General features: G+C 52.7%; 1 protein-coding gene across 1 annotated transcript in view; it reads right to left on the bottom strand.

Annotated features, from left to right (window-relative positions):
• CRHR2 (corticotropin releasing hormone receptor 2) overlaps window positions 1–6,784 on the bottom strand; it is a 45,044-nt gene extending 38,260 nt beyond the window's left edge. The window contains exon 1 of the mRNA XM_043873372.1: window positions 6,574–6,784. Coding sequence (XP_043729307.1) covers window positions 6,574–6,660 — 87 coding nt within the window. The 5' untranslated portion in view covers window positions 6,661–6,784. The remainder of the gene's footprint in view (window positions 1–6,573) is intronic.
• Between the last annotated feature and the right edge of the window lie 6,296 nt (window positions 6,785–13,080).

Genomic DNA, 13,080 nt, shown 5'->3' with positions numbered 1-13,080 from the left:
CCCTTCCACAGACAGTGGCCCCTGAAAGTACATCTGCAGCTCCCTCACCGGGCTCACTGCTCAGCAGTGCTCAATGGATGCTGGGTGAAGAAACTCGGCATGGAAATCGAGTCCAAGGGAGGAGGAAGGGTAAGAGGAGCAGAACGAAATGCTAGGGGCAGGAGTTGGGCAAGCAAAGGCTGAGAGGCAGGGAAGCAGAGGGCCTGCTCAGGAAGCAGCGAGCTTCTGGTCTAGGGATGTTATTAAGAGGGCAGGACTTCCCTGGTGGTCTGGCGGTTAAGAATCCGCCTGCCAATGCAGGGGACACAGGTTCGATCCCTGGCCCAGGAAGAGTCCACATACTACGGGGCATTTAAGCCCACAAGCCACAACTACTGAAGCCTGCCTGCCCTCGAACCCATGCTCTGCAACAAGAGCAGCCACCGTGATGAGAAGCCGGCACAGAGCAACAAGAGCCTAGCCTGTGCTCACTGCAGCTAGAGAAAACCAACCCCAGCAATGAAGACCAACGCAGCCGAAAATAAATAAAATTTTAAAAAGAGAGCAGAGGGTTGGAAAGAGGCTTCTTTGATGTGTAGTCAGCATTTCCTATGTGCTAGATGAAGCTCTGAATGCTTCAGCAAAGCCCATTTAATCCTCACAATTGCCACTGAGGTCTCCGTAATGACCCCATTTTACAGGTCAGGCAACTGAGGCCCAGAGTGGTGAAGTCACTGCTCAAGGCCACACAATGAGTGAATAAGGGGCAGAGGCAGGATTGGACAGACGGTCTAGTAGGTTAAGATACACATGGAAGAGCTGGGTAAGAAGGTGAAGGCCTGTGGTCCACGGATGCTGGGAGGACCCTGGCTCCAAACAAGGTGAGTAAGAAGCTGCTCTCACCACTGGAGTGGAGGGCTTCAGGCAGACAGCTGGTCATGGCAGGAGAGGAGGCAGACCCAGTCAGTAGGGCGGGGTGTGCTCAAGAGACACAAGAAGTCTGGCTTCTGGAACTGACTCTGAGCCACCTGAAGACCTCTTTATCTCTTATGTGGGGGACACCTTGGGCTTCTACTGATCAGCTCTTGGCTGTTATATCAGCAGAGAGTTGTCCTGATGCCTCAGTCCTGCCCCACGAAGCTACAGGCTGCCGGACCTCAGGGCCCGTGTCTGTTTGACTCACATCCAGGTCACAGTTCCCAGTCCAGAGCCTGGCACACAGCAGGTGCTCAATAAATGTCTGTGTGGATGAGACCATGGCCCCCTCCACCAGGTAGAGTGGCACTCTGACCCCCAGTTCTGGGAGCTCAGGCTCTGGGGCTTCCCTGCTTGCCAGGCAGCCTTCTTTCTGAATTCTCCCTTTGAGAATGGCTGGGGTCCTAGTTCCAGCCTCGCTGAGTCTGGAGTCGGAAGTTCTCACCTTAGACGAGGGCAAAGGAGTCGCCCTGGCAGGGGGAAGAGGCAGTGGGTTGAAGCCAAGATGCCAGCTGTTCTTTCTCCACCCTTGGGCCCTGTCCAGGCAGAACCTGTGCCCCAGGGGCCAGGCGGGCTTGAAAGGTGCCACCTCCCTGGAGCCAGGGGGTCTGGCCCAGCCTAGTGCTCCCTCCTGGCTTGGTGACAAGGCTTCCTCTAAAATTAGCCACTGGTCTAAGCCTGGGAGATTTGGGACCACAGGTCCTGTAGCCAGGCTGCCAGTAACTGGAGGGGAACTGGGTGAGCTCCCACCCTGCCTCCCCCCTCTCTGTCCAAGGTCAGAGAGGACTCCTCTGGGAGGGGGAGGAGTCCTCCCCAGGGTTCTCTTTCATTCACCAGTTTCATTGAGCCTGAGCTAGGAATAGAGGCAGAAGAAACTCAGGCCCTGTCCCTGGGAAGGAGGAGGAGATGAGGTCACTGGGGGACAGGGGAGGGAGGAAGGAGGAGAGAGGGAAGAAAGGGGAGAGGACAAGAGGAACAATAGAGGGAGATAGAGGGGCAGAAGTGAGGGCAGAAAGGTGGGGGAGAGGAGGCTGAGTATGGGCCCTGAGCAGACACAGTGGAGGCCATACTGGAGCTGAGGCTGGCCAAGGCAGAGGCTGAGGGACTGGCAGTCAGACGAAGGAAGTAGGTGATTATTTTCTGGAGTGTCTGGGCAGACTTTCTGGCAGGTGCTCTGTTATAAAAAATCAGCTGCCCAGACCTCTGAGTGGAGACCCCAGGAGTCCACAGCAGCCTTCCAGCCAGATCTCCCTTCCCCGCATGTTCCAGCAGGTCCCTCTGCCCAAGATGTCCCACTCTCCCATCCAGCCCACCAGCTTGCCTGGACAAACTTCCAGGCCCCTCCTTGCCAAGTGTTCTCCCTCGTCTCTGAAAGCCCAATGTCCCTCTTCTGTCCTGTGTCACGCCCTGAGTTCTGCGCACGGATGTCTGAGGGGCCAGCAGGGAGGGATACAGAGGGTGGGGGAGGAGGGAAGGCAGGAACTGCAGGGAGCGTCTCATAACAGGTCACGAGGCCTCAAATGATCTCTTAATGATCCACTCATCTAATGTCAGGCTGCCCTAGAGTCACCTTTTTCTGATTGTTTTGGTATCTGAATATCTTACATTTTCATTAGCAGAACTGAATCTGCAGTCAGTCTATCTCCTTTGAATCCTGGCCCTACTACCAGTAGACGATTGACCACGTGAACGGTGTCAGCTTTCTCACCTGTCAAATGGGGGTACATGATGGTCTTATGCCCCAGGGTGATTGTGAAGCTTAAAACCAGTAATGTGTCTCAGGGCTCAGAACAGTAGCAAGCATGTGGTAAGCCCGATGCAGATGCTAAAGAGAATAAACAAAATAAGCTTATGGAATAATATACCCCTCCCTCTGGAAGATTTAAAATGACATCTTAAAAAAACAGAATTTTGGATACAATGACCTGAGACAAACTGACTGAGGAGTCCTAAAAATGCTTAAAATTAGACAAAGTAGAAAATGACAGTTAAGAGAATACAGAATAGTCCTGTAATACATAAAGTGCTGCAAATCTGAGACTGACTAGGAATATGAAATTAAATGGGCAGTGCCCTCAGACAAATTGGTTTTTTAAAAACATACTAAAACATCAACAAAATGGCAAAAATGGAGAGACTAAATTAGTTGATTAGGTTAGAAAACACTCAGAGAGTACTTGAATTTGGGAGAAGAGTTATTAAATGAATTAACTTCTGGTAAATGGCCCCTGAGTTCCCCCACCCCCACCCTGTAGACCCTGGGTATGGGGGCAGGCGGGGGTGTCCTGGCCCCTGGCCTTGGTCCTGGGGAGGGCTGTGCAGGTTAGGGAGGGTCCAGGCTTCTGGACTCTGGGTTTTCCCTCTTTCCCTCTTCTTGGTACAGATGACCCCACAGGAAGCAAGAAAAGTTGTTTTGAGGTTCTGAGGGAGCGTCTTGTTGCCCAGATGTCTGAGGATCTGAACCCAGATAAGACTCTTGGGGTTTTCACAGAGGGCGATGTTGTTGCTGTTTAGTCGCTAAATCGTGTCTGACTTTTTGCGACCCCATCGATGGTAGCCTGCCAGGATCTTCTATTTATGGGATTCTCCAGGGAGGAATACTGGAGTGGGTTGTCATTTCCTTCTTCAGGGATTCTTCCTGACCCAGGGATCGAACCTGTGTCTCCCTCATTGGCAGTGTGCCACAGGGGGCGAGGCAGTTTTAATCAAGGATTTTGGAGTCCAGCACCATCTTCCTTAGCCTTACTTGACCTCCATTTCCGTCTGTAAATAAATGTCCCCACCTTCCCAGTGTTTTAGTAAAGGGCTTGGCATGGTGTCTGGTGCCCAAGAAGGCTGCATGATTTCAGCACTGCTTTCAAAGTAGCTTCTCAAGGGCTCAGAGGGCAGCCAGTAGCACCAGAGTCAAGGCTTGGCTCCTCCAGGCCCTTGCAGTGGGGGCTGGCCCAGGGTATCCTCACTACTCAACTGCCTGCTGGAACTTTCACAATTGTAATGGTGAGATCAGGCTCCTCCCCAGGTCAGTGAGCCCTGAGCTCCCCAGGGATAGAAATCAGGTCCCACCACGACCACCATGCTCCCTGGAGCCTCACACCATCTCTTCTCAGGGTTGGGACCCTGGAGCCTTCCCTCTAGCTTGCTCTTTTCTCAGTGCCTATCTAGGACCACCCCATCTCCACCCCCGCCTTCCTGCCCACCTCCCGCCAGATCTCCCCCCAATTATGGCAGAGGCTCTTATATCTGCACACATTTGTTCTTAGCTCCCATGTGTGTGCTTAGCCGCTCTGTCATAGCAGACTCTTTGAGACCCTTCGGACTGTTGCCCAGCAGGCTCCTCTGTCCATGGGATTCTCCAGGCAAGAGTGCTGGAGTGGGTTGCCCTTTCCTCCTCCAGGGGATCTCCCTGACCAGGGAATGAACCTGCATCTCTGGTGTCTCCTGCATTGCAGGCGATTCTTTACTCGCTGAGCCATCAGTTCCCGTGACCAGTTAGTAAATACACAATTAATTCTTCACCATTGTTTTCTTCCTGCTCATGTCTGCTCTAGGCTAGCAACTTCTTAGGGTAAAGGCTGATGTTTTCACCCTTGTGTCTTTACCACACATGATCCTCCTTAAATACTGGTTGAATAAAGTATTACCGAATTAATGAGAGGGCTGGAGGCCAGGTCCCTCCTGGGTTCCCTTACTTCCCTACCACCTGCTCCAGGTCACTTACTCTATTTTCATAGACAACAGAAATCTCAGAATAGTTGGAAAAGGATCCAGAAATAAATAGCATTACCACAAAGACCCAGAGCAAGGAAGACTGCTCTTTGGGGCTAGAGAGACCACAGGCTCTTTAGCAGTTATGCAATGATAACTTTGGGTGGATAACTAGTCTCTAGTCTTGGGCCATCCAGGGGGCTAGGGGCAGGGCCTGGGTGGACTCTAAGGGGAGAGCAGACTCTTGCCTCCGAAGTTCCTGGTCCTAACGTCCCTGGGACCCAGGGTAACCTCCCACAGACTCCTCTACCTGCATTGGAGTCTGGGACAGCAATCAGCAACCCTCTCCATCTAACCAGCTTAGGCAGTTGGCATCACGGCTCCCAGACGGGCAGGGACAAAGGGCAACCCTGGTCCTAACACCAGCTCCCTTGGAAGGCACCCACCCAGGGAACAAGTGCTAGGGGGCAAAAGAGTTCAGAGCCCAAGACATCAGGAGTGGGGATGAGCGGTTGTGGGTGGTAGTGAATCTACTCCACAGCCTCCACCCCTCCCTGCAATGTCGTTAAAAGGACCTGGCAGGTCCAGGGACTGTCTGCCCAGTGGGATACTGACCACACCTTGCACGGTGCCCTGTCCTCTCTTCCACCTAACCAGATCCCTCGGAAGTGCAGGGCCCCTCATGTCTTCATCTCAAGTACCTGGTACAAAACCCCAGCTGTATTTACTGAGTGCTAACTCTGTGCCAGGCACGGTCACAGCCATTCCTCATGAAAACCTTGTTCATTAAGCACCAAAACCATCCTCATTTTACCCAGGAGGAAGCTGAGGGGAAACGTGAGTAGCCTGCCCAAGGTGACACACCAATCAGCAAAGCAGGGATTTGATCAGGTCTGTCGGCAAAACCACTTTGCCACGGACAGTGGATGCTCAAGGAGTCCTCTGTGACATATGGGGGTGGGACCAGGCCTCCTGACCTCCATCCTGGCTCTGACCCTTGGCCTGCATGGCCTTGAACCCTTTTGATGTCGTGGCTCTTCATGAAAAGTGTGGCCCTCCCTCTCTGAACCTCAGTTTCCCCATCTGTAAAATGGGGAAAGAGTTAGAGATCACTTCCCCCCACATCCATTTCTGGGTATCACTCCCAACCTCACCCCCACTTCTGCAGCTCTTTCTGCGCAGCTCCTCCCCATCTCAACACCCCCAGTTCCCACCTGCAGACCCTGACTCCAACCAGTGCGCACACCCACAGCTTTGGGCTTGGGGGGATACTCACAGCTTTGAGAAGTGCTTGGCAAGGTTGGTTCCCCCAGGTGCCCCCTCGGCTCCATTGCTCATTTGGTACCGAGGGTTGCCTGGTTTCAGGCCCTGAGCCGAGGGTGGGGACCGGCCTGCCTGCAGGAGACAGGGGACAGCTCTATGGGGATCCCTTGTGGGGAAGGACCAGAACTGGGATGGGGTGAGGAAGGGACTTGAGGCTCCTGCAAGGGAGGGGGAGTGCGATCCATGGAGGAGGGGACAAAGTGGACAGAGACTAGGAATTCCTGGACCTGAGGAAAGGGCATGTCCTAGACACTAGGGCGTCTCCCTGCACGTTCTGCTCATCCACAAGGGCTGCTAAGTCCCATCCTAGCTGGTGTTAAGAGTTTCATCTCCTTCCCCTTCCCCCTCATTTAGGCAGGACATCTCCATCCCATCACCGGATGCAGGGATCCCCAACTCCATCACAGCCACCAAGCCCTAAGACCTCTTCCATCCATCTCCTAACAGGGCTGAGTGAAACTAAGCCCAGTAACTAAGCAGTGAGCCCCCCACCCCCCACCTCCACCGCCTCGCAGGCAGGAGAGCACGGAGCTCCAGCTCCCAGCGCCCCCACCCTGAGAACAGCCCCCCACCACCACACCCAACACTTACTTTAAGCAGTGGCGGAAGGAGGCAGAGCAGACAGAGGACACGGTGCGGGACGTGGAGGAGGCGTGGGGGCCCCGCGGGACCCCCCATGCCCTCTGCGGCCGCGGACAGGAGCGCACCTCCCAGCACGGCGGTCCCGCCCCGCCCGCCGCCGCCCGGGCCTCCCACCCTCCTCCGCTACCGGCCAGAGCCGAGTGGGCCCCTCCCTCCCCAACGAGCCGGGGCGGCCAAGGTATGGCCCGGGGCACTGGGGGGTATCTCCCGCCTCCCCCGCCCACAGGGACACCGCCCCACGGCCCGCCCCCTCCAGGTTATTTATAGCGGTGCTGGGCAGTGGCTTCTGCCTAGGCAGCCAGAGCCCAGACTCTGCCCCCAGAGAAGGGGTTAATGCCTTTCACCAGCCAGCCACCTTTGCCAGGGCTGGAGCTCCCTGCTCTGGGGAGAGAGGAACTGAGAAAGGGAGGAGGGGGTCTTGGCGGTGGTTGTGGCCAGAGCACTGAATAGGCTGGGTAGATCACATCCCCACCAGGTTTTCCAGCCCTGCCGGCATCTTCTAATTGTCCCTGGGAGCTTTTACCAGGCACCATGCCTACTGGAGACTTCCCTGTTGGCTCAGACTGTAGAGGGTCTGCCTGCAATAGAGGAGACCCAAGCTCAACCCTTGGGTTGGGAAGATTCCCCTGGAGAAGGGAAAGGCAACCCACCCCAGTATGCTTGCCTGGAGAATTCCATGGACACTGGAGACTCCTGGGCTACAGTCCATGGGGTCACAAAGAGTCTGACATGATGAGAGACTAACACTATGCCTATTGGGACAATTGAAATTCCTATGTGGAGGCCAAATTGAATAATAGCTCTGTATCAATGTTCAACTTGCTGATTTTGATGACTGCACTGTGGAGTCTTGTTCTTATTGAGTAATATTTAGGGCTACAGGGGCACCATATCTCAAACTTATTTTCAGATGCTTCAGAAATACACATACACATGCACACATATACACTCTGATAAAGAGAACAATATACCAAATGAGGCAAAATGTGTATGCACAATGAGGCAAAATGTGTATGCACACACATACACTCTGATAAAGAGAACAATATACCAAATGAGGCAAAATGTAAATAATTGGGAAATGTGGGCAACTACATGTGTATTCTTTGGATCATTCTTCCAAGTATTCTGTAAATTCGAAATAAAAAGCTAAAAACTGTATTAAAAGAACAGAACAAGGACAATAAATGCAGCGATGCCAGGCCCCGCCCAGAGTTTCTGCTTTTATAGGTTGGGATGGGGCCCAGGCATTGACACATTTCAGTAGATTTCACAGGGATCCTGATACCATGCAGGGCTGAGTGATGCTGCCCTCAGATGGGGACAGGTCCAGACTGGGGCTGGAGGTGAGGCCGGTTCTCTGGGAGCCCTTGCAGCAGCCTCTGGAACTGTCCACACAGGTGGGCCTGGTGTGCAGAGTTGAAAAGCTTAAGCAGCAGTTCCAATGTTGTTAGGATCTGAGGGGAAAGCATTTGAGGAATGTGATTAGTGAGGCACTGAGCTTTCCTGGGAGGGTGCAGCCCAAGTTCAAGAAACTTAGACCCTTTATGTTCACTCTGGCCTCTGCCTGGGACACTTTTCTGTCCCTCAGGTCCTCCCCTCCTCTACCCTCTTCCTCCAGGTAGCCCTTCCTGACTGTGCCTTCAGCTTCCACATCGCCCTCCCCTAAAATCTTAGGGCCTAAATCTGAGCCTCTGGCTCCTCCTTGATGTGCATTGTTTGCTGAAGGCCCTTCAATGAGGTTGGTCTCCAACCAGTTTGGCCAGGAGGCTGGAGGCACTTCTTTTTATTTCTTCCTGTTGTCCGAGTCTAGCTCCCGTAGTGCACAGGCATCTTTATGGGGAAAGCAAAGGAAGGGTCGACCAGATATCCCCATTCACTTGATGCTGACAGGGAGGAAACCTCTGAGACAGGATGTGGCTTTACCAGACCCAGTCCGACAGGCTTGGTCAGAGAGGGCTCCTGGCAGGAGATTACCACTCAGCAGGACGTTGACTGAAGGGTGGGGAGACTCAGAAAGAGAGTTGATGGGTCATCGTGAGGATCACCAGTCCTTTCCCGCACGTGTTACCAGAGCACCTCCATGGCCAGCCTCACAGTGGGTGCTGTGAGCAGAGAGCAGAGGCTCTGACCTCAAGGTCAGCCTCATTGCCTGTGCAGAGAGCGCCAGCAGAGGGAGCAGATGTGGAGCCAATGAGGGTGTAAGTAACTGTGAAGGGAGCTGAGAGATGGTACAAGGTGCGTGGCAGCTCAGGGAGTGATGGGGGGACTCCAGGGAAAATGTGCTACAGGAGACCTTTGAGTGATTTAAAGTGATGGAGAAGGGAGAGATCTTTCCCGAGGGAGGTTAGGGAGAGCGGGAGCTAGGAGATGGGCAAGCACAGCTGGCTGGCCTGGGTGTCTGGCTGGGGTGGGGACAGCGGAGGGCCAGGTGGCGGAAGACAGGCTGCAAGGAAGCTAGATCTGCTCTAGTTCTAGGAGGGTCTACAGAGCAGGCAGGGTGCTGGGTCCTGATTCCTCTCTGGCCAGGCATTCTGTGTGTGCTTCAAAATCAGTGCCCTTCCGCAGCCTGGAATGCTCATAGGAGGGCATCTCTTGGACACCTAGAGCCACATTTTGCAACAATGTAGGAACTGATCTCCAGGAACCCAGAGGTTTACATCTTCCAACCCCCAAGGGCTTGCTTTTGCCATTGACTGGCTGGTGCTCCTTTACCTGGAGGTGAACCAACTCCAGATGTAATTAACACTTGGGGCTCCTTAACACTTGGGGCTCCCACGCATCTCATTGCTGCTGGTCTCCTTTCCCCTCTCTGTCATGCTTTCCCCCCTCTCTTACCGGTCTCTTCTGGGAGCACCTCCCTCATGAGTGCTATATGGGAATTCTCATCTCATCGCTGGGGATCAACAGGAGCCTAGAAGGTTAGGAAAGTCTGGACTTGGCCCTCCTAAATGGAATGGGTTAAAAACATTTAGCAACAACAATACAAGACATACAAACATTTTCGAGCCCCTGAATTGTCCCCTGGACAGCTCTTCTCTGTTCTCACAGATTGTTCATGGCAGAAGAGACCCCGCCTGAAGCTATTGATCTGGGCAAGGCTAATACAAAGTGTCATTTATAAGCTTTCTGTTCCTAAGGGAAAACTGGGGCAGAAGACACTTTTATTTATGAAAATGTCTTTATGGCCCTTTTTAGATTATGAAAGATGAACTGAGGGTGGTCTAGAAGGGAGGTAAAATAAAGCAAGTGGAAATTCTGAAATTTAGCTCAGTTTGACATCTGAGACAGTGAAATGAGTAGAAGGGCCGGAATCTGAGCTGAGGGTTGTCCCAGGGTCTCAGAGAGAAAAGGGGGACAAGGACCACAGAGCAAGCCAGGTCTGAGGAGGGGAGGGCTGGAAGCCTCCCAGCGATGTGAATGGTCAGTGAACATTAGCGATGGGGCTGTAATTACCCTCCTCCTCCACTACACTTGCCTTTAGAAATAGTGCATCCTACGAGACAGCAGGTGCCAGTGATGCTTGGAGAACGAGGCCAGATGCTGGGCCTGTGTATGGACAGGGCTGGAGAGGGGTCAGCAGAGGTAGGAAGTGGGAGGGCACTGGACATTGTTTTCTCTGGAATGGTGTTGTCCTTCTGAGCAATGCTCCATTCTCTGTCCCAGTGTTTCTCAATGTATTTTTTCATTATCACTCCTCCACCCAAAAGGCGGCTATTTTAGATTTCTTTTTTCCTATTTTCCTTCCCTGCTATGAAATTTTAATGCCACAGACATATTCTGTGTCTGTTTATGTACTATAGTTCTTTGGTGGGCCATCAACCCTTATAATATCTTGCCTTCCAAGAACCACTTTTTGCTTCCTTAGGAGCATGATTTTTCTCCTCCACCTTCCCCCAGAGTGCATGTTCTGATTCAGCCATGTAGATTGCATTGGCCCAATGCAATCCATCGGATGGACAGACAAGAGGGCCTCACCCCACTGAGCATAGCTGGTTGGTGCAAGATTGGGCAGCTGATGTGAACTGACTCAATCAGAGGTCTTCCCTTGGGTTTTTGAACTTTGCATCGAGAGGAAGACTATTCCTCTCTTGGAGAAACTGACAGATGCAAAGTGCGGCAACTGCCAGGATATTGACAGTTGTCTGGGGAAAGCCAAGCTGAAGAAAAGGGGAACAGAGAAAAGAGGATGGGAGAAGGTCCTGGTAACCTTTGAGTCTCTGGTTCCAGTCCATCCAGAAACCCACTATGCTTCTGCCCCCAGGAAGGAAATCTCAGTAAATCTTCCCTGACACCCTGAGCTAGTCTGAAGTGTGTTTCTGTGTTGACAATCCAAGGAATTCTGATCAACACAGAAGGATCAAGAACTGAACAGAGACTTCCCTGGTGGTCCAGTGGTTAAGACTCTAAGCTCTCAGTGTGGGTGGGGTGGGGTGTGGCGGGGCTGGGTTCGATCCCTGGTCAGAGAACTGGATCTCACATGCTGCAACTTAGAGTTTGTATGCCGCAACTAAGGCCTCATCCACACAGCTAGATAAATGAATAAAAAGAATTGAACAGTAGAGTTGAGAACAAAAGGTGACCAGGAAAATGGAAGGTACCCCATCCCCATGTCTGGGAACCAGAACTGTCATGGAGAGCCTGAGTTTCTGTAAGTCTAATGGCCAGGCACAGTCAGGTCATGATGTTGGCTGTGAAAGGAAAGGGTGGTTTTGGAGGACACTTGGGTTGCTCGTGTCTCTGAGCAGGGGCAGGACAAGGCTGGATCTGCTTCTAGAATGCTTGCTTGAGCAGCGGGGTGGTTGGTCTTGGGTCAGAAAAACAAGTCTGAAGTTAAGGAGAAAGCAGTTGGCTGGGGCAGTGGCCCAGGCAAGAGATAAGGGGACATCTCAGTCCTGAGTCTGTCGGGAAGGCAGAGTCTGCACCATGAAGGGGACGTTGGCCAGGCTCCCTGTCCTGCCTTCTGGGGCCACTGCCCTGACATCATCTCTCATCTTGCCCCCCAGCCATTTATGATGTTATTTCCTTACTTTAGCTGTGCTCACACCCATTTAGCCTCAGACTGCAGAGTATGCTTTTGCGATGCAATTTCAGAACACAGTGTTATAGCGTTGCTGAAAGAACAGGCATTGATTTTGCTCACTATTTGCTTTTATTTTTTCTGTGGGTTCTGTGGGCTATTACTTTGGTCTCTCTCTTGGTCTTTTTTTGCCTCCCAAATCCTGGTTCAGGGAAGTCAGATCCAAGTCTGAGTTATGATCAGCTTTGTTGTCACTCGTCTCTAAAGGAAAACAAGTCATCATGTTTGATTAATGGGGATTAAGTCAGCTCTGGCAGAGTTCTTACCGACTCACCAAAGAGCCTTGAACTTCGTGCCTGGAGAACAGCTGTGGGACTTGTACTTTCCAGAATAGCCTGGACTCCTGGGCTGAGTGGCACTTGGGGTCTGGCTCCTGGTTGTCGTGTCTGTGGTTTCACAGCTGCCCCTGTGACCTGTGCAGGCTCCTCCCAGGGGCGGGCACAGTGGGTTGGACAGGGCAGAAACCCATGGAAGGGATCCTGAAGGCGGTGCAGGCCAGGCCAGTCTGCTGCTATCCCCTGGGAAAGGGTCTGGTCTCTGGTGTCCGCCCTGCTCCAGGGTCTGCTGTGGCCCCTATGGCTTAATTCTCTCTACCTTTCTCCTCAGTGGCTATATCTGTAAAATGAAATAGTAACGCCTATTCTCAGTAGGATTGGAGGAGAACAACCACTTCCTGGAAATGTAAGGGAAGATCTTTGTGGCCACTCTGCTTCTTCAGTTCAAAATCAACAAATATTGAGGACCTACTATGTGCAAGGTCCTATGCAAGGTATGAATGTGGGTGCCTAGAATGGCCTAGGTTCCTAACAAGTGTTTGTCAAGCTAGCAGATGACTGGGGATGACCACAGGAGTCTTGGAGCAAGAGGCTTGGAGCAGTCAGGGACAGAGGGATTTGAGAAGGCCCTGGCACAATGGGCAGACTCTGAATGTTTCCCGTCAAGTCTGCCTTTCCTGGACTCCTGTAAGAGCACTGGGCAGGAAGGAGGAGGACTGTCCTTAGTATGAATTCAACAGTTCTGGAGCACCTATTAAGTGCAGGATGCAGGGAGGTAAGATATAGTGGTTGTCCCAGAGTGGTGGGGGGACAGACTAGTGAACAGGCAAGGGCTGTGAGGGTCGGTGAGTGTGGGTCACTAATACCATCTAGCTCCCAGGTTGGCAGAGGATGAGCAGAGCTCAACTGGGTGAGGGTGGAAGTGTGGAGGCCAGAGCAGGGGCAGTCAAGGAGGACAGAGGGCCTCTCAGAGAGAGTAAGAAATCGAGAGTCTGGGGGAGGGGGTGGGGGGGATGGCCGGGAGGTCGTGGGGGTGGAGTTAGTCACGGGTGGGGACGGGGAGGTGGTGAGACCACTGAAGTGAGGCTGAGCAGTGGGCAG

Source organism: Cervus elaphus, chromosome 18 (genome assembly GCF_910594005.1).
Source record: "Cervus elaphus chromosome 18, mCerEla1.1, whole genome shotgun sequence".
Classification (NCBI taxonomy): Eukaryota; Metazoa; Chordata; class Mammalia; order Artiodactyla; family Cervidae; genus Cervus; species Cervus elaphus.
This window is presented reverse-complemented; position numbering and strand designations above follow the sequence as displayed.